Genomic DNA, 25,253 nt, shown 5'->3' with positions numbered 1-25,253 from the left:
CATGACATGTGTACCCTGGGTATCCTGTGTGCCCTGTATCTCTTTTACACAGAGTGGTGGGTGCGTGGAACGCACAGCCAGCAGAGGTTGTGGGGGCAGATACATTAGGGACATTTAATAGACTCTTAGATAGACACATTAATGATAGAGAAATGGAGGGCTATGTGGGAGGGCAGGGTTAGATAGATCTTAAAGCAGGATAAAATGTCAGCACAACATCGTGGGCTGAAGGGCCTGTGCTGCGCTGTAATGTTCTATGTTCGATGTATGTATACCCATGACAATAAGCTTGAACTTGAGCCAAGGTCAAGTTTCAGAAAAGAACCAAAACTAGCCCTGCAGGCTTATAGAATTAGAACCGGATGATCAAAAGAATTTTCTGTGATCCAGAGAACAAAACCTTCAACAAAGATCTTGAAATCAGGTGGTCTCAGAGACACGTCCTTGAAAGAAACATCAATGAATGAACAAGGCTAAGGCTTGCTTTTAATATGCTTTTTACAATAACCACTTCTGTCATTTTCAGTCAGATCAAAAGTTTCAGTGTCACATATCTCAGGTTTTACAGGGAGAAGCTGAATCTGTAAGGATATTTGAGATTCAGTGCAATACAAATAAAGCAGTTTATATGTCATCTTGGAACATTTTAGGTAATCACTTTACACTTTGAGGTTCTTCGCATGCACCTTTAAGCAGCTCATTACTAGGTTTGCGGAAGGGTTCTAATCTTTAGGCTAGAAAACTGAGGTTGTCAAGAGATGTGTTACTGGATTCTCTGTTGATACCACAGTAACATTTGACTTCAGAAGAAATTAACTTCCTGCCAGAATATCAAAGAAATGTGTAGGTCATCAATAGCCTCTACTCAACATTGTGGCATGAAGTTTACTTGTTAGGTCTTGAGTATTGATAAGTCGAGGAGAGAAATAAATCTTGGCATTGATGGACCATTACAATGGTATTGGTTTATTATTGTCACTTGTACCGAGGTACGGTGAAAAACCAGTCTTGCGTACCGTTCATACAGGTCAATTCATTACACAGTGCATTAAGGTAGTACAGAGAGCATTGAGGCAGTACAGGGTAAAAACAATAACAAAATACAGAGTAAAGTGTCACAGCTACAGGGAAGTGCATTGAAGGTAGACAATAAGGTGCAAGGTCATATCAAGGTAGATTGTGAGGTCAAGAGTCCATCTCATCGTATAAGGGAACTGTTCAATAGTCTTATCACAGTGGGATAGAAGCTGTCCTTGAGCCTGGTTGTATGTGCCCTCAGCATCTACCAGGTGGAGTTATGCTGGAAAACTCAAGTCAAAGAAGGGGGATCTTATCTCAAAACTTAACTCGTGGTCCAAAATCCCATGCCCAAAATCACAGTTAAAGTCTCCTACCTTTTCTTCAAGGTTCTGTTTCTCCTTCGTGGCTTCTTTTAGCTGACTCTGCAGCTCTTGTATCTGTGCAATGTCATTGGATGTCTACCCATGGTCAGGGGAAGGAGAAAAAAAAACTTGGTAAATTAAACAAAAATAATAAATACAAAGTAATGACACAATTTATTCACGTTTTGTTTTAATTTGTGCAGTCATGGGACGTGGCCATTCCTGGGAATGTCACCATTTATTGTCCATCTCTAACTGCCCTTTGAAAGGTGGTGGTGAGCCACTACAGTCCTTCAGGTGAAGGCGCTCCCAGAGAATTGTTGGAACGGGAGTTCTGGGATTTAGATTCAATCATGACTTCTATATATTTCATATATCATCGATTCCCCTCATGAAATAGGAGGCCATTCAGTCTATTGAGTTCATGCCAGCTCTCAGTGCAATCTTATCAATCCCATTCCCCTATCACCGTAATGTAGCAGTTAGCGTTACACTTTACAGCGCCAGCGACCTGGGTTCAAATCCGGTACTGGTCTGTAAGGAGTTTGTACATCCTCCCCGTGTCTGCGTGGGTTTCCTCCGGTTGCTCCGGTTTCCTCCCACATTCCAAAGACGTACAGGTTAGGAAGTTGTGGGCATGCTATGTTGGCGCAGGAAGCGTGGCGACACTTGTGGGCTGCCCCCCAGGTCACTCAGCACAAAAGATGTATTTCACTGTGTGTTTCGATGTACATGTAACTAATAAAGATATCTTATGTCATCTTATTTTCCTGTGATCTCTTCTCACACATGCTCGTTAACTCCCCCAAAGTCTTCTACCATCCACCTACACACTGGGAGCAATTACAGTGGTTAAGTAACCTACCAACCCACATTTCTTTGGAAAGTGGGAGGAAACTGCGGCATCTACAGGAAGCCAACACAGTCAATGGGAGGATGTGCAAACTCCACACAGACACCACCGCAGGTCAGAATCAAACCATGGTCACCAGAGCTGGGAGACAGCTGTACTACCTGCAGCACTACTGTGTTTCCTTAATGAGAGTGGCAAAAGGTGGATAAGTTGCTGAGTCCTTCATCTATTGACCCACAATTTAAAATGAAAAGGGAGTCATGTTGACGTGAATGTGCCAACTAAAGTGAGACACAAGAGCTACAATTCCTTCACTGAAAACCCTTCCACTGACTTTAAGCAATTGCACTTTCACTGATTTGGCAATTTCAACAAGGCTTCTCCAACAGCACCTCCCAAATCCACGACCCCTACCACCAAGATGGACAAGGGTGGCAGGTACTTTGGAACACCACCACCTCCAGTTTCCCCATCAAGTCACACTACATCTTGACTTGGAAGTGTATCACCGTTCCTTCATCATGACAGGCTCTAAATCACTGTCCAATAGCACTCTTGGACTATCTTCCAACATATGGCTCACCATGATTCAAGCAGACTACTCACAACTGCCTTGTCGGGAGCATTAGAAAAAGGGAATAAACAGTGACCTTGCTGGTGACACCCACATCCCAAGAATGACATTTGTAGGAAAAACAGCCAGGAGAGAGAATATGAAACCATTGATGGACTTTGAGGAACTTCTTCATGAATTCTGCAACTGTTACCTCTGTTAATCCTTTTTTTGTTTGGCTAGTCATGCTTGCTTGTTCAGGCCAGGAGGACTCACAACCCAGAGCCCCGGACATGACACCCACCTGACTGTAAAGAACTGGTGAGCTATAAATATTTCAATATTTGCAATGTGTTTGTTTGTGAGAAGTAGCTTTAAGTTTTTTCATAAATAATGCAGGTAAACCCACAATAAACTAGACAGAAATAAAAGAGAGATGATGGTTTGTTGAATGAAGGCATAATTCTAAAACACTGTCAATGTTTGAATGTTGCCTTTTCATTTTTTTTTATTTATTCATTTTCTTTTGGGATTTGTGCATTGCTGACAAGACCAGCGTTTATCACCTCTCCCTGAAAGCCCTGAACGGAGTGACCTGCTGGGTCAGTTCAGAGGACGGTTTAAGAGCCAAACACTTTGACGGGTCTGGAGTCTCAGAGCAACCAGACTAGGAAAGGGACAGAAGATTTCCTTGAATATTAAAGAACCAGACATTAATTTATAGGCCAGAATTGACAAGATTACAGATTATTAACTCAATTCTAACTTTCATAGTTGCCATGGTGGCTTTTTTTGTAAATATTGTTAGCTAAGGCCTCTACATGACTAATCTGATAATTCAGCCACTGCATCACCTCTGTACTCTATTGATCTAAAGAGATATTAAAAGAAATCACATTATTGAGGAACATCAAGCCTGAAGCTACATTGTATCTTCATTGTGCCTTTTTATAGATTTAAAGGAGAAAATATTTGTTGTGCTTGGACTGTCCCAACAGAAATAAAAGTGTGCAAATCATTGATTTCTTAGACGTTGAGCATTACATTCAGGTTTAAAGAGAAAGTCTTTTGGACAGGACAATGCCTTGGATCTTACACAGCCAACACAAGCCAAAGCTCCGTGGGATCTTACTCTGTTCACCTCAGTGAGACCTGTGTTGCCACACCTGCTCTAAGAATTGTTCTATCCCTTTACGCGGCCGCCAAACATTCAGCCTACAGTGAAAATGAAGAAACTCAAGTGATGTGGAGATAATGAGGGAAGGGGCGATTAAGTAGAGGATCAGAAAATCCCTACCCAAGCTAAGGATAAAAATTGATGAAACTGTGGCTGTGTTGTGGTTAAAACAGACAAGATTGTGGAAATGTGTTACTTTTATCAACTGTGGTAATTAGCAGGTTAGTAGACATATTCATTTTTGAGAGGAGAAAACAACTTAAACTGCATCAACCCCTTTTATACTTATTTAAAAATATTTAAGAAGTAATGCCTTTAAATCAGGTCTGTGGAGCGTTTTATGGTAGTTATTATTTTTTCCCCTTCAATCCACATTCCTAGTGCATTGCAGTTCATGGCTCCGATCCAGGGAGGTGACTGGAGGAAAAACAAGACGCTGGAGGAACTCAGCGGGTCGGGCAGCATCTGTGGAGGGAAATGGACAGTCGACGTTTCGTGTTGACACCCTTCATCTGGATTGAAAGATAGAGGGGAGATAGCCGGTATAGAGAAGTGAGGGAAAGGGGTGGAGCAAGAGTTGGTGACTGATAGGTGGATCGAGGTGAGGTGGACCGATAGGTAGATGAGGAGGGAAGTGTGGAGGTAGAGACAGAGGCCAGGAGGTGAGAGGTGGAGGTGACAGAGGGCTGCAGGTGATGTAATCTGATAGGAGAGGAAGGGGGAGCACGGAATCAAATAAGGGAGGTGGAGAGGGCAGATGGGAACAGAGGGGGAGGGGGCCCAGTGGGAGGAGGGTGTGGGTGATGGACAGATGGGGTGGGTGGAGGGAGGGGAAAGAAATAGGGTGACAGGGGGCTGGGGCGGGTGTAGGAGGAACTCGTAGATCAAGAGGAGAGGGAAATGGGACAGAGAGGGAGCAGAATATCTGAAGTTGGAATTATTTCAGTATCTGCAGTCTCCAGGGAGGTGATTGGAATAGTTCGTGGGGTGTCCTGCAGAGATTGGTGAGTTTGGGATCTGGGATTGCATGGAGATGAAGTGGAAGCCAGAGATGTGGTAAGTGGGAGCTGGTCAGTAACTCCAGCCCATTGTGGCAGTGCCTTATCCTGAAGCATCTGCAGTGTCACAGTTAAGGTAGGGCTCTAGTGACCAGTCACAACTGAATGACTGACAGCGTGAGCCCAAGAGGCCAAATGGCCAAAGCAAATGGACAATGTAGGCCAGGTACCTGAGCAATGAGGTCCTTGTGTTTCTTCATGATGTCATTCAGGTCCTCTTGGTCTTCTTCGAGACGTCTCAGCAGGTCAGACTTCTCACGCTCCAACTGATACAGCTGTTCATCAACCTACCGTCAAGCAGATGGAAATTTCAGAGAACAACATACAGTCCACCAATAAAATTCTTACTTTACCCTTATCTTTAAATACTCATTGTAGCCTGGCCAAGATTTCTCTTTCAACCTGTCATGATCATGTGATTCAACCTTCATCACTTTAGCCCCAAACTGTCGAATGGATCAGCAGATGATACTGCTGCCTCACAGCTCCAGAAACCCCAGGTTCGATCCTGACCCCGGGTCGTGTCCATGTGGAGTTTGCATGTTCTCCCTGCAACTGTGTGGACCCTCCAAGTGCTCTGGTTTCCTCCTACCATCCAAAAACATGCCGGGCTGGTAGGCAGGGCAGTGTAGTGGTTAGCGTAACGCTATTACAGCGCCGACAATCGGGGTTCAATTCCCGCCACTGTCTGTAAGGAACTTGTACGTTCTCCCCCATGTCTGCGTGGGTTTCCTCCGGGTGCTCCAGTTTCCTCCCACATTCCAAAGACGTACAGGTTAGGAAGTTGTGGGCATGCTATGTTGGCGCCGGAAGTGTGGCGACACTTGCGGGCTGCCCCCAGAACACTCTATGCAAAAGGTGCATTTCACTGTGTGTTTCGATGTACATGTGACTAATAAAGATATCATCTTATCTTAATTGGCTGCTGTAAGTTACCCCAAAGGTAGAAAAATCAGGGTGGCAGGAGAGAGAATGGGTTGTAGGGAAAAGGTCAGGAATAGGACGCAGAGACAGCAGTGACTCAATGAGCCAAGTGGCCTCCTACACATCGTGACCAATACGAAAGTGTGACTGAGGATTAGAACATCTGGAAAAACAGCAACTACTGTTCTCAAATTACAATAACAGATAAATTTCTGAAGTTTCGACCGACCATTCTGAGTTCCAAACTGTGTCTCCCTTGTCCCTCCCAAACACAGGCAGCAAACATCTTGCTGGCAGGCAAAGATTCTCACAGTAACTGAAAGGAGAACAAAGCTCCAAGTCTGAAACCAAGTTTGCCCAAGCTGGGCCAACAGTGTCTGATTAACAAAAAACTCTTGCTGCTCACAGCCTGAGAGATGGTTTACCATTTCTTGTACTGTCAGTGGAACAGAATGGTGGGGATATTCAGCAACTCAGGCAGCAACTGTGGGGCGAAAAACAGAGCTAATATTTTCAGAACTTCATAAGAGTCCTGCTGATGTATCTCCTGGTGTAAAGAGTCCACATCATTGTTTGATGACTGTGGCTACTCCAGAACCAACTGTCCATGTCTCAGAAGTTGGGGTCAATCATTAGGGACTCAGATGGAGAAGTTCATTGATTCAAAAAGTTGTGAAACTTTGGGAATGTTCTACCCTAATCACTAGAGTTTAGCAACACTATGACCACTTTGATCACTTTGCACTAAAATAGACATTTTTTTTGTTCTAATTATGTTCTTCCTAATAAAAATTCTGTATAATTTATGTTTAATTTATGTTTTTCTTGTGAATGCTGCTTATAAGAAGGGTTATGTGCCTTTGATGCTGCTGCAAGTAAGTTTCCATTGCACCTGTGAATACATGTACTTGTGCAGATGACAATAAACTCGACTTTGACTTTGCCTTTGACCCTGGAGAGTTGTAGGTGCTCAGTCATTGAGAATTTCTAAGAGTTCTTGGATTCTAAGGGGTTGATACGGAAGGTCAGTTGGAACTTGCTGAATGACCAAGCAGGCTCAAGGGCTGATTAGTCCGCTCTACTTTTCAAGGGGATATGACTAGATAGTTGTGGAGTTGTTTCCACTAGTGGGAGTCTCAAACAACAGGAAATAGTTACAAGAACAATGGGAAATAGTTACAAGATAAGGGAGCAGCATTTAAAACTGAGGCACGTACCACCAGACTCAAGGACAGCTTCTATCCCGCTGTTATAAAACTATTGAGCAGTCCCCTACTATGATAAGATGGACTCTTGACCTCACAACCTACCCCGTTATGGCCCTTGCACTTTATTGTCTACCTGAACTGCCCTTTCTCTGTAACTATAACACTTTATTCTGCATTCTGTTGTTGGGTTTCCTTGTACTACCGCAAGGCACTGTTGTAATGAAATGATCTGTATGGATGGCATACAAAACAAAGTTTATCACTGTACCTTGGTACGTGTGACAATAATAAAGCTATTTACCAATTTGCATGGGAATTTCTATTCACGGTGAGTGATTAATCTCTGGAATTCCACACCTCGGAGGGTTATGGAGGTTGGATCATTGGAGAGGTTAAAAGAGAAGGTGGATATATTTTTGAATGATCGGGGAATTAAGAGCTATGGAGAACTGGCACAGAACAGTTGAGGCCTGAGGCAGATCATCCATGATCGCATTGAATGGCAGGGCAGACTTGAGGGGCTGAATGGCCTTCTCCTGCTCCTGTTGTGTTCTTATGCTCCATTTCCTACATTGGTAGGTTTCAGTGACATGTGCCACTTGTAAAACACCACTACAAAGTTATGATGATGCTTTAGAAATGAGCAAACTGAGTGTTCCCCTTGTCCAGTGAGGACACAATTTAGTCACATACTGGAGTCTGACTAGGTTTTCGCAATTCAAACACCCAGGCTTGTTAACTCAGAAACTAAAGATTGGATTGATGTAGGTCTTCATTCCCATTGAAAACTATGCTAATGATTAAACCAGGGACAGATCAAGTTATGGCCATAACCACTTTTGTTAATCTTTCATACTGGGTTGTGCCTGTGTTGATATAGAGCAATGGCTGGTGTCACATGATCTGAATCCTATCACACTGAAACAAGGATACAGATACGTTGCAGCCAATTGCTTGTACATTATATTGCAGCCACTTGGCTTGTCGATTAGAAATGGGAAGTGCTCCCTTCGAGTGATGCCGAATGTTACACATCAAGAAAGGGACAATGAGAAACAGCTTTGATGTGGAAATAGATTGTGACTTTAGAGTTTAACAAAGAGTCATTCTTTAAAATTGACATCTTGGCCCTTCCCTGGATTGACTATCTGATTATTCAACACTCTGTGACAACATGCACTTGGTTCACTTGTAACTAGCTTGGATGTTAAAGCAGACAAGCAGCCCCCTAAATTGCACATTGCACTCTGAATCACATCTGGCCAGAAGGGTTACTCAGGGTGAATCACATCTGGCCAGAAAGGTTACTCAGCTCCCATTCTTGATCTCTACATGTTTAATAACTGATGGTTCTCGTGAAAAACCAGCTGCAGTTCTTCATATTGCACCAGAGGCCTTTTGCAGTACAGCTTCCTCCTTCGTACATCAGATACAGATGTTATCCCCAAGGTACTTACAAAAGATAATCTAGGTCAGTAAAAAAAAAATCACATTTTGATGCAAATAACATCCAACATGTATGCTGCATTTTCAACACCACCAACAACCAATACTTTGTCTCCGAGCTTTAACTTTATGACCTTACAAGATGCTGGAGAAACTCAGCAGGTCAGGCAACATCTGTGGAGGGAACTGGACAGTCGATGTTTCAGGTCATCTTCAACTTTCATCTGACTATCTATTCCCCTCCACAGATGCTGCCTGACGCACATCTAGCATCTTGTTTGTTGTTCCAGATTCCAGCATCTGCAGACTCTTGTGTCTCCAACTTTCTCACCTTAATGAGGTAACATGAAGACTGTGGATAAATCTCTTTGGAAATAGCAGTTTTGCCGCAATTTGCGAAGTGAAAGCACAAACTTATTCCCATAATTCAGAGACACAAGAAACTGCAGATGCTGGAATGTAGATAACTCCCATAATTTACCTCAATATCAGACAGAGAATATTGGGGGAGAGGATTGTGGACTCCATGATTAGAAGAGGGTTGGTCAACCACCCAGGGACTGACTGGTAATGTTGGCAGTGGCCGACAGTAGTTTATCTGCGCTCAGACACAAAGCTGACCTCAGGGAGCTTCAAGGTGAAGTAGAAAACTTCAGAAGGGGAAGGGCAGGAAAGAACTGTAACCATTTCATTCTGAAGACTGATGTGCAGATTGTTGCTTCCCATTCAGCAATGGAGTCAATCATCCCACAAACATCCCAACAAGACAACACAGGACTGTTAGCGACAAACAACATCTAAGATGAACACTGCAATTGCAACTGCGTCAACCCCACCACCCTCCCACTCAATACTTCATCTCTGAGGTTTAACATTCTGACCTTAACATAGCGACACATTAGAGAAAAGAAACTGCTAATGCAGCTCATTGTAAGCTATGGAAGTCATTTTGTGATATCATTGTTGACATGTAGCTTTGTTCCTAGTATTGTTCATCTGTTTTCCCACCACTCACAAGGGGCTCCCAATTAAATATTCAAACTCAAGGACCACGGGTTGTTTGGTGATATATCCAGGTGTGATCACCTTGCTTCTGTGTCAGAAGGTCATGAGCTTAAGTCCCACTCCGAGGATGTAAGCACAAAAATCTAGGCTGACACTGCTTTGGATTGCAGTGCTGAGGGAATAGCACATCGCTGGAGGTGCCGTATTTAAGATGAGACGTTAAATCAAGGACCCATCTGCTTTCTCAGATGTTTGTAAAATAATCCCACGTCACTAGTTAGAAGATGTTGGCATTATTCTGGTCAATCAGGATTCCTCAAGCTACAGCAGTAAAACAGATTATTATACTATACAGGAGCTTGCCATGCATCCCACTTTTCATTTCAGAAGTACTTCACTAGCATGCCAGACGTCCCACTAGACAACATGAAAAACCAAGTCTCTTCGACTTTTTCCTGCTGCTGCAGTGGGAATGTAAAACAGATACTCAGCAGGCCAGGCAGCTCTTGTGGAGAGAGAATCAGGGCACTCAACTCTTGTCCCAACTTGTGATCCCTGCAATTGCACCAGCCTTTCACAACCATGCAGGTCTACCTAGGCTGGAAGCCTTATTTCTGCAGCCCTCCCGCAAAGTGGACCTGTGCATCTTTGGTAACTAGGCCTCAGGTGTTGGATGCTGAGACCCTGCCCCCAATCTGCCCTGATGATATTTTGACAGCTTAAAAATAAGTAAATAAATTTAATGTAAAGAAAAAAACTCATCAATCCCGAGTGGTGAACCCATTCAAATGAATGGGGCTGTGGTAAAGCTGAATGATTAGACACAAAGAGCATCTGGGTATCTGGAGACACAAGAGACTGCAGATGCTGGAATCTGGAGCAACGAACAATCTGATGGAGGAACTCAGCATCCATGAGAGGAAATGAATTGTCAACTCTTCAGTTCGAAACCTTACATCACAAAATGCACGTGTTTAGTGATTAGGTTTTTTTTAATATAAAATTCTATTATGTAGCACATTAAAAAATGCACCACATTATAGATTTCCAGGCCTAGTTATGTTAATTTAATATTGCAATGGCCTGTGTCTTGCTGGCAGACAGAAAAAGTTAATATGATCACAAGAGACCCAAGAGACTGCAATCTGCTGGAGGAACTGAGTGAGTTGAACAGCATCTGTGGGGTGAAGAAGTTGCTAACGTTTTAGTCCTGATACAGGGTTTCAACCCGAAATGTTGACAATTCTTTTCCTCCCACAGATGCTGCTCGACCTGCTGAGTTCCTCCAGCAGATCGTTTGCTGCATCTGGCTATCCGCTCAATATGACTGAGCTCTGCCCTGGGCATTCACAGAACCAGGGGTCAGAAGTCCCAACATCTAATCTCCAGTGTTTTCCAACAAAATCAAGGAGGAGCTCGTCGCTAGTTGTATACCAATCCCCTGGCAACTGGTGTGTACACTTCAGCCCACTGTTTGAGTTGACCAACCTGAAACGTTAACAACTTTGTTCCACGCTGTTGCTGCCTGACCTGCTGAGCTCTTCCAGTATCCACAGCTTTTATTAGCAGGGAGTCTCAATTTGAAACATGACCTTTATTCACTTGCCCAGCTTTATACAACTGCACACACATTCAGTGCCATCACTGCCACGGAGAAATAATTCTGCTACTTTCCTCACTTTACATGTATGCCACCTTGGCCTGGCTCAGAACACGTAGGATAAAGCAAATTAAGACTTTAAACAGCAATAAATAATTATATTTTGCTGAAATTGTTAAACATATATATTAATGAAAAAAACATTAATTTTAAATGGTTTCCTTCAACTTTAAGATATCTTTATTAGTCACATGTACATCGAAACACAAAGTGACAGGCATCTTTTGCATAGAGTGTTCTGGGGGCAGCCCGCAAGTGTCGCCACGCTTCCGGCGCTGACATAGCATGCCCACAACTTCCTAACCTGCATGCCTTTGGAATGTGGGAGGAAACTGGAGCACCCGGAGGAAACCCATGCGGACATGGGGAGAACGTACAAACTCCTTGCAGAGAGCGGCCGGAATTGAACCGGGGTCACTTGTGCTGTAATAGCGTTATGCTAACCGCTATACTACCCTGCCTGCCCACCTACCATGCCTGCCCACTTCGAGCTCAATACACCTTTTATCATTGCCAATTTTGTGTCAGACAGATGTGCAGCTGAGGAGGAATTAATTTCAAACATCTGGAAAGAAAACCAGCCCAGTTCAGGCCCTGTTGCAAGCACAATGTACACCATCTCCAAGCAAAGGGTATTTTATTTTCATTCACAGAGCTAGGAAGGCCAGCATTTACTGTTCATCACTAATTGTCCCCAAACTGAGTGACTTCCATAGCCACCTCAGGCATCAAGAATTACCCCATTGGTACCACTGCTGTCTTGCATTGGTCAAACCCAACAAGGATGGCAGATTTTCTTCACTGAAGCACTTTAGTTAACTAGGGAGGTTTTCATATCAGCATCCGTGGAGAAAAGCGGTCAAAGTTTCGGGTCAGGACCCTTCTTCAGGACTGAAGATAGGAAAAGGTGAAGCCCAATATACAGGAGGGAAAAGCAGAGCAGTGATAGGTGGACAAAAGAGGGGAGGTGGGGTGGGCACAAGGTGGTGATAGGTAGATGCAGGTAAGAGATAGTGATAGGCAGGTGTATCAGCTCTATCAGAACTAGTTGGAATTGGAATATTATTGTCACATGTACCAAGGTACAGTGAAAAAATTGTCTTGCCTACATTCATACAGATCAATTCATTACACAGTGCATCGAGGTAGTACAAGGTAAAACAATAAACAAATGCAGAATAACGTGTTACAGTTACAGAGAAAGTGCAATGCAGGCAGACAATAAAGTCCAAGGTCATACCAAGGTGGATTGTGAGGTCAAGAGTCCATCTTAATGTACAAGGGAACCATTCAATAGTCTTATAACAGCGGGATAGAAGCTGTCCTTGAGCCTGGTGGTACGTGTTTTCAGGCGTTTGTATCTTTTGCCCAATGGGAGAGGGGAGAAGAGGGACGGTCGGAGAGGGTGGGGTCTTTGATTATGCTGGCTGCTTTACCAAGGCAGCGAGAAGCATAGACAGAATCCATGGAGGGGAGGCTGGTTTCCATAATGAGCTGTGCCCACAACTCTCTGCAGTTTCTTGCAGTCCCGGGCAGAGCAGAGGTTCTACCCCTTCCATGGCCCGTTCTCCGTAGCCTTGTAAACTTTACCTTACCATGTATGTAAGGCCACAATGGAACCTGCCCCCACCACATCTGCAGGTAGTGCATTCCAGATTCCAACCACAGGCTGCGTAAAAAAGCTTTTCCTTTGGTTACTACTCATTCTCCTTCCTTTCAGTTTACAGCTATAGACTCTAATCCTTGACCCCCAAAAGTAACAGCCTGTTCTATTACTTTTCTGTCCAGATCCCTCATTATATTACAAACATCTATCATATCTCCCCTCAACAGTCCCAGCATCTCCAATTATTCCCTGTAACTGTAGCCCCTCATCCCTGGAAACATTCTCACAAACCTCCTCTGGACCGTCTCCAGTGCCCCTCACATCCTTCCTACAATGAGGCAACCAGAACTGAACACAATACTTCAGCTGTGACCAGACCAGTGTTTTATGAAAGTTCAGCATGATACTCTCTCTGCTCCTGCAACCTTTTTAGAACTGTATCCTTTATTCTCTATTGCCTTTCCTAATTCTTCCAACATAAATGCATCGTTGCACAGTATCTGCAATAAATTTCATCGGCCACACACCTGGCCATTCTACCAGCCTGCTACAAGTTATCACCATCCTCTTCACAGTTCACAACACAACCAAGCTTTGTGTCATCTGTAAACTTAGAAATTGTGGTTTGTATCTGCAAGTCTAGGTCGTTAATACAGATTAGGAAAAGCAATGAGCCAAACACCGATCTCTGGGATATGCCACAATTCGCCTTACTTCTGTCTAAAAATTAACCATTCATCATTACCCTCTTTTGCCTATTACTTAGCCAACTCTGTACCCATGCTATGCATGTCCCTTTTATGCCATGTGCTTCAACTTTGTTGATCATCCCATTATGCAGCTCTTAATCAAAAGCCTGTGGAACCACTACGTAGATAGATAAGGTAGGTAGATAGATATCTTTATTAGTCACACATACATCGAAACACATAGTGAAATGCATCTTTTGCAATAGAATGTTCTGGGGGCAGCCCACAAGTGTCGCCACGCTTCCGGCACCAACATAGCATGCCCACAACTTCCTAACCCGTACGTCTTTGGAATGCGGGAGGAAATCGGAGCACGGGGAGGAAACCCACGCAGACACGGGGAGAACGTAAAAACTCCTTACAGACAGCAGAGGGAATTGAACCCAGGTCACTGGCGCTGTAATAGAGTTATGCTAACCGTTACACTACCGTGCCTGCCCACGGTACGTCCATAAGGAAGAAGCCATGCATGTATTGCAAGATCTCTGCAGGATCACTTACCAGTCATTCTCCCCAACTAACCCACACCCCCACCCGCTCCCCCTCCCCCCATCCCCCTTTGCCAAAATCTGCCTAAAACTACAGGAGCTACCGGAAAGTAAAAGGCCTCTTCTGCATTGCATCTCCATTGCTTGCGAGTATTCCCCAGATCAGAAGCAGGCATTTCACCATAGAGCGATAGCTTTGAAGTGAATCATACAGTGGCCTCAAGTAAATGCAAGATTTATTCACTGTTTAATTAAATAGTGAAATAAAAAGTTTCTTTTCTAGCTGCGTAATGAGGCACAGAGGTACTTCCTTGCAACATTTACACCAGCTGCCTGTGCCTTGGTGATCCAAACTTCATCTCACACCAGCTCAAGGCTAGACTGATCACAACTTTGGCTTTTTCAGTGCTGGTAAAAAAAATCCTCAGCCCAACTTGTTGAGGAAGAGCAAATAAGTCTGGGCCATTTTTGTGTGAGGTCAATGACCTCATTGCCAGAGGCACAACTGAAGCAATGGAGCAGATAGTTTAAGAGCGAGGTGCTATATGTTGCAAAGCATGGGAAGTTACACATTTAGCACCATCAATACCCAATCCTATGGTACCTCATTATAGCTGGGCCACAAAAATGTGGAAAGAGAGATCTCGGTCATTCCCAATGACAGGGGAGAAGAAAACATGTGAAATGAAAGAGAAGAAAAATCTTCCTTCCTGGTATCACAACTGCTAATCAAATTCATGCAATAAAAAGTCCGGGGGCATTGTCAGATTGGGTGACAAGAGATCCCATGTTTTGCAATTAATGCCTCACTAATGGCCCACTAGAGTCTGTCATTTTTTGATGTTTGAATTCTACCCATTATGAAACCTTTTACAGTACTTGAAGCATGGAGCTTTTCAACCCTTGGTACAGAACCACTAAAACCAAGGGAAGTTATGCAACTGTAGGACCGTAATAACTCCCCATGCAAGGGTACAAACATTTCTAATCAAAGGGGTAAGTGTCAGACCTGAATCGGGGAACCAAAACAAGTAGCATACAGGGAGAAACTCTTGGCTCCATTGAACAGAGGTGTATAAAATCATGAGGGGCATAGATAGTGTGAATGCGCACAGTCTTTCTCTCAGGGTTGGGGAATCAAGAACTAGAGGGCATAGGTTTAAAGTAAGAGGGGAAAGATTTAATAGGAACAACTTGAGGGGCAATTTTTTTTACACAGAAGTTGGTATATATGTGGAATGAGCTGTGGAGGAAATGGCTGAGGCAGGTACCACAACAACTTTTAAAAGGCGGTTGGACAGGTACGTGGATTGGAAAGGTTTAGAGGGATATGAGCTAAACGCCGGCAAATGGGACTAGCTTGGATGGGCACTTTGGTCGGGCATCTTGGTCGGCATGGACCAGTTGGGTCAAAGGGCCTGTTTCCATGTGGTATAACTCTATGAACACTGGTGTATTAACGTATAGAATCATAGAGTTATACAGCACAGGAACAGGCCGTTCAGCCCAACTGGTCCATGCTGACCAAGTTGCCCACCTGAACGAGTCCCATTTTTCTGCATTTGGCCCATATCCCTCTAAACCTTTCCTATCTATATATCTGTCCAAGTGTCTTTTAGATGGCAGGGGAGGAACTCTCCAAACAACCCTGCAATCTAAGATCTTTTGAAAAGGGGATGGGAGGGAAGACACTCTGGCACAGGTAGCACAGTGCCGAGCTACAATGTTTAACAAACCATGGGGAAAATAACACTGAAGAAAGAGAGAAGGATTAAAGGTTCAATTGACAGCCCTCAGATCCTGAAACCAGAGCTATGTAAAGGGAGTTTACAGACCCAGTGGTCTGAATGCTCCCACTGCCCTGTTTGATACAATGATTAACCATTGTCACCAAGCGGAGAGGACAACTAAACCAACAAATAGAAAACAGTGCTTGCAAGTCCATTTAAGCAACAAAGTACAATTCTTTTTGAGATCATCATGAGAAGCCTGGAGGGAAAGACAAAGGTGCATTGGTTTAGTATGCCAGCTTTAATTCTGTATAGTACATGGACAACCAGAGACTACATAATGACACGCATGTAAAAAAAGAAGCAAAAAAAATACCCAGCAAAACAAGACTGAGTGCTTTAGTTCAGATATTCTTTTCTCCCCAGCTATAAAAATCCTTTGACTTTCTTAAATATAAGAAGGGATAAAGATCAAAAAGGCAGGAAGAGATTGCCAAGTATTACTGCAGGGGCTGACAATTCACTGCAGCCAGAGTTAATGAGGTTGGTTTAACTTGCACAGGGAATTCAACCCAGCCTTTGATTCTTTCTCATCTTCCACAGCATGGCAATGTCTACTTTAAGATGAGCTCTAGTCATTTAAACACCAAGTCTATAATCCTACGGTACTGTATGTTCTACCTAGTTAATAACTGTACACATGCCAATCAAGTTATGGAAGTTTTGGTTACAACAGTTTCAATTCACTTGTTATAATTACGATGTGAGAAACACCATGACGTAGTTTGTTTAATGCTCAAGAAACCTAAGTAAGGGGAAGCTAAGTAGAATGACACAGCCAGATAGAAGACACAATATCTGCTGAAGGATCTGCAAAACCAGGAACTGACCTGACAGCAGAATCAGAGTTATACAGCAGGGAAACAGGCCATTTAGCCCATTACCTCAGGGATTGCCATCAAACATCCATCAACACTAACCCTACGCCAATCCCATTTTTGCCTCTTGCATCCCGAAGAGGGCTGTAGATGCTCTCACCGTTTTCTTGTCCCTCTGAATATTTTCCAGCTGAACATGGAGATTTCCCAACTCCTGCAATGTGGATTTGTGAGCCTTCTCAGTCTCCACACAACGAGCCGTGCTTTCCTGTAACTGGTGAGAGGAAAAGAGAAATGGTTACTGAGCAATTATTTGATGAGCATACACACTTAGGTTTTGATGACAAGAACCTCGGACTTTTCAAGGACATTTTAATGCTGCAAAGTCCCAGAATAAGTGGACACCGACTCCAATGAGCGGACTTGCCTGATTTGCTGAACCACCAGAACAAAACATTAGGAAGAGATATAAGTAAAATATGTCATGAAAACTGCCCATTTCTAATATATCCCACCTCACATAGTGAAGGGCATTTGCAATGGGAAACATGCAGAAGCATGGACATGATCCAAAAAGCACTAGCAACGTCAATGATGTGCATGCAACACTCCACCACTAAGCACAGTTTATTTTGAAGGTGCTGCAACAAAATACAGTAAAACTCTGATAATCCGGCACTCTCGAGTCTATGATGGTGTTAGTCCAGCAGATTTTCCAGAGCATTGCATATTTGTTGTATTACCCCATGTACTTTCATTTCACTTTTCTTTTGCAAGTTACTTAGCAGTATAACAAATTTTCCAGTGAGTAAAGGGAGTGGGAAACGGAGGCTTGGTGAGTCAAAAGGGAGAGAGGGAAACAGAACCCAAAGAGTTTCAGCTTATACGTTTCAGCCTTCAATCTGGACCCCAAATCCAGCCCCAAACCTCCCCCCATCCCTGACCCCTGGTGTCCCTATCACTGATCCCAGGTCCTGCCGCACACCAGGTTTACACTCCAGCAATACACGGCCAACCTTCTGAGTACACGGATCCGTGGATAGTAGGTCTATGGATAACAAGGGTTTAGTGAACTAATGAGTGAGCCAGATGCTGAACCACTGGCAATTCCAAACAATTAGATACCAGATTATCAGAGTTTAACAAGTTAAAAGTTTCTGTGATGACTGAATGTTAACAGTCAGCACTGAGTTCCTCATGCTCCAACTCTGGGAGCACGGTTAGCATCTTTTCTTTAAAAAGAACATTAACTTTTCAAAAGGCAACTACACTATAAGGAGTCCGGCTAAACCAACCCTCTCATCAATGGGATGCAGCCTGTGATGTTGCTCTCAAAGGAAAGCGGTTTGGGGTAAAACTAATGTGAAGTGGTTTTACATTGTCACTCTCATTCTGAAGAAATTTAACTTGTCCAATGGAATAATTTGGGCCTTTACTCTCTGGTTAACAGAAAGCTGGTAAACAGGACTTTCATGTGGGGATTTGGAACCTCACTCTCCTCATTCAGAATACTTTTAAGGCTTTACTCCTGCATCAATGAAAAGTTAGTTGGCTCTTTACTCTCTAGTTAATAGGAAACTGATCAATGTCACTCTCTTTTTTTACAAGAGGCAGTTTGGAACATTCTTGTATTCATTCACCGAATGTGGGCATCACTGACAAGGCTGGCGTTTACTACCAATATTGAATATTCCTGGAGAACTTGGTGCTGAACTGTATCCTTGAATGTCTGCAGTCCCCATGGCTAAGATGGGGACTTATCCATGCTGTGTTTGCATAGAAGAATGCCACCAGAATCCAGCACTCTGGAGGTGATTAGTGGTGTGAACTAAGATAATAAGTGGTGAATCCCTGAAACTGTCTAGCCCAGAGGGTTTTGAGGCCATATCACTGGAGGTAGATACATTTTTGAAAGATTGAGAAATTGAGGGCTATGGGGATTTTCCATGGACAGGGGGTTGAGGTGTGGGGTAGGTCCATCATGATCATATTAGATATTTATTTATTTAGATATTTATTTATGAGTCACATGCACATCGAAACACACAGTGAAATGTGTCTTCTTGCATGGCCGAGAATGTGCTGGGGGCAGCCCGCAAGTGTCGCCACTCTTCCAGTGCCAACATAGCATGCCCACAACCTCCTAACCCGTACGTCTTTGGAATGTGGGAGGAAACTGGAGCACCCGGAGGAAACCCACGCAGACACGGGGAGAACATACAAACTCCTTACAGACAGCAGCCCGAATTGAACCCGGGTCACTGGTGCTGTAATAGCATTACACTAACCGCTACACTACCGTGCCGCCAAATTGAACGGCGGTGCAGGCTTGAGGGGTCGAGTGGCCTACTCCTCTCCTATTTTCCTGTGTTTCTTGTGAAAATGTTGACCAGGGGACAGGAAGGAAGTGGCACATGAACCGGGAGTCACATTAACAGCGTGCATCTTAACGACTGCAGGATAACATGACTGGTTTTGGGAATAATGGGTGCAGCTATAAATTAGGAAGAACAGAAGTTTTTTTCTAACAGACTAGAATATTATCAAAATCCTGTGATTAGATCATTGCTTTTTAATCACTACCAGGCATTGACATATAATCTGTCTGAGACCCCAGTTCCAATCACACTGCGCCTAATAACTTGGGCACAAGTTGTCATTTTCACCCCTTTCAGATATTGTACTCCAGCTCATATGAATTGTTTCAGCTGGCTGCTGGTCACCATGGTTACAAGAAGCGGGAGATAATATCTCAGTGTACGACTTCTCAGCATTACCTATATTGTTATCTAGTCAGCATTCCAGATTAATTGGAAAAGTCTTTGTGCTTACTAAAATAGAAACTAGGAAGGATTTGAAGCTAGAGAGACATCAATACTGAAGGGCTGAGGTCAGTTAGATCAGTACTAACTTGGAAGTAAGGTGACTGTAGACTGAATATCTCCTAGAATAATTCCCCAAGTCTTTCTCCTGCACACCTCTTTGTGCCAGAACGGGTGAAGAACATTAGATGCGGCACAACACTGCCTCACAGCCCCAGCAACACTGGTTTGTTCCTGACCTCCAGTGCTATGTGGAACCTGCACGCTCTCCCTGTGACCAGGTGATCCAGCTTCCTCCCACATCCCAAAGATGTGCAGTTTGGTCAGCTAATTGGCCGCTGTAAATTGCACCAAGCGTGTAGATGAGTGGTAGAATCTGGGGGGAGTTGTTGAGAATGTGGGAGAAAAATATGGGTTAGGATAGTATTAGTGTTAAAATGGGCATTTTATTCTTGGCACAGACTCAATGGGCCGAAGGGCCTGTTACCATGCTGTATCTCTCTTTGACTCTTAGTACTTTGTTTTGATATTCATAAAGGACAAAATTGACCTCAATACTTGATGAAGATTTGTTTGGCCTTAGGCCTCGCACACTGTAAATCATCTCACTTCAAATTAAGGAAAGGTTATAAGTTCAGGAGCTATTAAAGAGATAAAGGCCAATTCCTGTTAACGGAGGGTGAGAACTAGTGTACATCAGAGTTTTGGAACAGAGAACAGAAGAAGCTTTTGTGTTACACAGAGGTGGAGAACCAGGGTTGGTGTTGGTGGAGGTGAACATCAGGTGGGATGGTGCTGAATGAGGCCAATGGATCTGGATCAGTGTCTGCTTTGTCACAGGGAGTGAGTGGGTGTTGCTTTGTATGATTTGACAAACCATTAAAGTAGGATGTCATGAAAGTGCAGGGAAATGGGATTAGTTCTCTATCAAAATGTTGACACAGTTAAGATGGTCCAATCTGTAAAGTTTCATGAGCTTCAACGTAAGATTCTTGAAATTGAGCAGGTCAACAGTAAATTCAATGTCACACAGGTCCAGAAACTGTTTCCCACCTGCTCCTGTGAGGGAGAAGGTGGGGAGGTTGGGGTTAGGGTACATTCCGGGAATCTGGTATGGAGAAATTTGACCCATAGCTACTCCCACATAGTCTCTTCCTTGGAAGTGTTCTGTTTTGGCACTTGTCTCCAAGTGTCCCATTGGTCAATGACCACGTGACCAAGAAGAATGGCATTGTGCTGTCGAAAAATTGGGTTGTTCCCATTTTGTGCATATTTTTGGGTGTCTCACCCCCACCCCCCACCCCCATTGGAAAATTTGCCTCCTCAATATCCGGTAGGATTTTCATTCTCTCTCACACTTGTTTTCCAGTGTAAGTGCCCCCAACTGATATCATCAGTCATGCAACAAACAACACTTATCTACAGTGAGACTTTTAACCTCAGTGGTCTGAAAAACAACTGCTCTTATTTATTCACATAGCAGCTGACTTCCATCAACTGCATTCCTCCTGCAACCATTCTAAAGGGTCAACACTCAAAGTGCATTCTCTGTCCTCACCGAGATCTACGACCTGAAACACAGTCTCACACATGCCTTAAATGTTGTAACCTTGGAGGTCAGGATCATGGTAACTCTCAGCTTCCTGGGCACAGGACCATTCCAAAGTGCTGCTGTTGATGTCTGTCACATCTCCCAGTTTGCTGCTCATTGCTGCATTAGGGAGGTCAACCAAACTCCATACTCAAGGAGAGGAGACTTCGTCTACCTTCTTCCTCAGCCCAGAGGAGCAGGAAGGACAGGCACAGGAACTTGCCTTCAGTGCAGACTTCCCCAAGATGCAGGCATTTATAGACCACACTCATGTCCTGATAGAGACCACCCTGGCAACCTCTTGCCAGGTGACCCTAGCTGATGCATCTCCTTGTACAACGAACATGCTTCCCATGGGTACTGTCCTTCACCAGCATATCCAGGTCCCTGTGACCATGGGATCGCTCTCCAACCTACCTCCCATCATTGCAGCAACTACTCAGTTGGAAGGAACATTTTCCTGGAGCTGGTAGAATGTTGCTTGTATAATTGTATGTCACTAGAAGAGTTGACTGCAGTGCTTGCATCTGCTAGGCAACATGATAAGAATTGCAAGAAGTTTACCAGGATGCTGTCTGGATCAGAGGGCATGTGCTATGAGGATAGGTTGGATAAACTTGGGTTGTTCTCTCTGGAGCAGCAGAGGCTGAAGAGACCTGACAGAAGCTTATACACTTAGCAGTGCAGAGGAACAGAGGGATCTTGGGGTCCACGTCCATAGATTCCTCAAGGTTGCCACGAAGGTTAATAGGGTTGTTAAGAAAGCGTATGGCATGTTGGTCTTCATTAGTCAGGGTACTAAGTTCAAGAGCCGTGAGGTAATGTTGCAGCTCTATAGAACTCTGGTCAGACCACACTTGGAGTATTGTGTTCAGTTCTGGTCGCCTCATTATAGAAAGGATGTGGAAGCTTCAGAGAGGAGATTTACCAGAATGTTGCCTGGACTGGGGAGCATGTCTTATGAAGATTATGAGGGGCATAGATTGAGTAGACAGCCAGTATCTTTTCCCCAGGGTCAAAATGTCTAATAATAGAGAGCATGCATTTAAACTGAGAGGGGATAACTTCAAAGGAGATGTGCAGGGCAAGTTTTTTTTTTACACAGAGAGTAGTGGGTGCCCGCAACGTGCTACCTGGGGTGGTGGTGGAAACAAATACGATAGACGTGTTTAAGAGGCTCTTAGATAGGTACGTGAATATGCAGAGAATAGAGCAATCTAGACATTGTGTAGGCAGAAGGGACTAGTTTAGTAGGCTTTTAATGACTAATTTAATTAGTTCGGCACAGCATTGTGGGCCAAAGGGCCTGTTCCTGTGCTGCAGTGTTGCATGTTCCGTGTTCTATGTCAAGAGTGTGCAAAGCAGCAATGGGGAATGCATGCTGAACTCAGCCATGTCAGTGTCAGCATGGTATTACGCAGGGAGACCTATACAGACTGCACTCTACCTTCTGGTCATTATCACAAACAGCTTAGGGTGATCCACTATGATGCTTCAACAGAAAAAAATAGCAGGAAGCAATTTCAAGAACCCTACGGTTAAAGAACACAGGTTAAGAAAAAATAAAAGCACACAGAGGAATCAAAACTATCTGAAAATCGCTGCCAGAGGTTTTTGTACCTTGTACAACAGAAGAGGAAGGACAACAGTGGCCCAGACTGTGTAGCATTAGTGCCTACAACTCTTCCCATCTCTAGACCAAGAGCAGGTCAGTCGTGCTGGTGTGCAGAAATGGTGACAAATTGCTCAATTATATCGGTAAATGTACCACAGAGATAAATTTCAAACAGCTCCATTAGCCTCAGATTTTGCAAGCAGAAAATTCAACAGGACAACTAAATGGGCCACAAAGATGTCTTAAACATGCTTGCAAAAAGAAGAAAAAAAAATCAATGCAGATAATTCCACCCTCTCCTTCAGCTGTGTTGTAAATAATCACAGTTAAATAGTACAAAATTTAAGCTCTGGTTTCAAATGTTTATATCGTCACCTCCAAGCTTGATGTATTACTGCCTCCCATGTTTTATCCTCTACATTATTTATATGTAATATATTTATAGGATATTAAATAGATTCTGGATGAGGCAGCATTTCATTTTCTGTAACTTGAACTTCCCTGATTTTATGCGCATCAGACACATCTGATCAATAGACAGCAATAGCTCCATTGCTGATCTGGTTGATGGATTGACAGATAGAGGAGAGAGGTAGCTAGCAAAGCAGTTACATCTGGGCCTCAAAGTGACAGGGCTGACCACAATTAAACTGACGTCTCAGATGCTCATGTCTGAGCTTGTGTCCAATCGCTCCAGGTGGAAGATGCTCCGCGTGAGGTAAGGACTGAAAGTAGCATCACAGGTAGACAGGGTGGTGAAGAAGGCATTTGGCACGCTGGCCTTCATCAGTCAGGGCAATGAGTACAGGAGTTGGGACGTTACGTTGCAATTGTACAAGACATTGGTGAAGCAGCACCTGGACTATTGCTTACAGTTTTGGTTTCCCTGTTGTAGGATGTTATTAAGTTGGAAAGAGTGCAGAGAAGATTTACGAGAATGTTGCCAGGACTCGAGGGCCTGAGTTATAGGGAGAGCCTGGGCACACTAGAACTTAATTCCTTGGATCGTAGGAGATTGAGGGGTGACCTTATAGAGGTGTGTAAAATCACGAGGGGCATAGATAAGGTGAATGCAGACAGTCTTTTTCTAGGGACAGTCAGAGACTTTTTCCCAGGGCAACAATGGCTAACACGAGAGGACATAATTTTAAGGTGATTGGAGGAAGGTATAAGGGGGATGTCAGGGGTAAGTTTTTTTACACAGAGAGTGGTGGGTGTGTGGAATGCACTGCCGGCAGAGGTTGTGGAGGCAGATACATTAGGGACATTTAAGAGACTCTTAGATAGACACATGAATGATAGAAAAATGGGGGGCTATGTGGGAGGGAAGGGTTAGCCAGATCTTAGAGCAGGATAAAATGTCAGCACAACATTGTGGGCCGAAGGGCCTGGACTGTGCTGTAGTGTTCTATGTAAGGTGAGATGGGAAGGACTTAAAAGAGACCTGAGGGGCAACTTCTTCACCCAGAGGGTGTTGCGTATATGGAACGAGCTGTCAGAGGAAGTGGCTGAGGCAGGTACAATTACAACATTTAAAAGACACTTGGATAGGAAAGGTTTAGAGGGATATGGGCCAAACACAGGCAAATGGGACTAACTTAGATGGGCATCTTGGTTAGTATGGATGGGTTGGGCCGAAGGGCCTGTTTCCCTGCTGAACTGCTCTATGACTCAGCTGGGATGCCCCTCCCTTGAAGGATGGCCATGAGAATGGGCACTGCCACCTTTGGAATGGAAGTGCTAGAAGTAGGCCTTCAGGATGAAGGGCAGGATGTGGGTATGAGTGACCGTGAGGAGATAATCTCAACTGAAAGCCGTTGGTGTAAAATTCCACAACATGAACCTGAAGAAGAGCTGGCTGTGTATTACAAACAAAAATGAATCTGCGCTCTGGCAGAGGAGAAGCCAACCGCTTTAGCCACAAGGCCACTCACCTGTCTCTCCTTTGTTTTTATTTATTTATGGGATATGAACATCACTGATGGGGCAATATTTATTGTGCTGTGTATTCGGCCACTTCAGGGGACAGTTGGGAGGCAATCATATTGGTGGGTCTGGAGTCACATAAAAAACAATTTTTTATAAAAGAATCTGACAGGTTGGATGCAGGGAGAATGTTTTTCCTGACTGAAGAGTCTAGGACCAGGGGCCACAGTGTGAGAATAATGGCAGGCTATTCCTGACTGAGATAAGGAAACATTTCTTAATTCGGAAGATGCGAAAAATTTGGAATCCTCTCCCCTAGACAGCTGTGGAGACTCATTCATTGTGTTGATTGATAGAGTCCTGGACATTAAAGGAATCAAGGGATATGGGGATAGTACTGGAAAATGCTTCAAGATAAAAGATCAGCGATAATCTTGACTGGAGGACCAGACTCAAAGGGCTGGATGGCCAACTCCCACTCTTAATTCTTATGTTCTTACCTTCTTATATCTCAGATGGCTTAAAGATGGCAGATTTCTTTCTACAGAAGAACATCAGTTTTTTATGACAACCCACTATGGT

At 43.8% G+C, this 25,253-nt stretch overlaps 1 protein-coding gene across 1 annotated transcript in view; it reads right to left on the bottom strand.

The window, feature by feature from the left end:
- LOC127579203 (unconventional myosin-XVIIIb-like) overlaps positions 1–25,253 on the bottom strand; it is a 211,480-nt gene that overhangs the window by 50,761 nt on the left and 135,466 nt on the right. The window contains exons 32-34 of the mRNA XM_052031811.1: positions 16,878–16,991; positions 5,194–5,310; positions 1,395–1,478 (exon numbers count right to left, since the gene is read on the bottom strand). Coding sequence (XP_051887771.1) covers positions 1,395–1,478; positions 5,194–5,310; positions 16,878–16,991 — 315 coding nt within the window. The remainder of the gene's footprint in view (positions 1–1,394; positions 1,479–5,193; positions 5,311–16,877; positions 16,992–25,253) is intronic.

This window comes from Pristis pectinata, chromosome 17 (genome assembly GCF_009764475.1).
Source record: "Pristis pectinata isolate sPriPec2 chromosome 17, sPriPec2.1.pri, whole genome shotgun sequence".
Classification (NCBI taxonomy): Eukaryota; Metazoa; Chordata; class Chondrichthyes; order Rhinopristiformes; family Pristidae; genus Pristis; species Pristis pectinata.
Note: the sequence above shows the minus strand (reverse complement) of the source record. Positions and strands in the feature narration are given on the sequence as shown.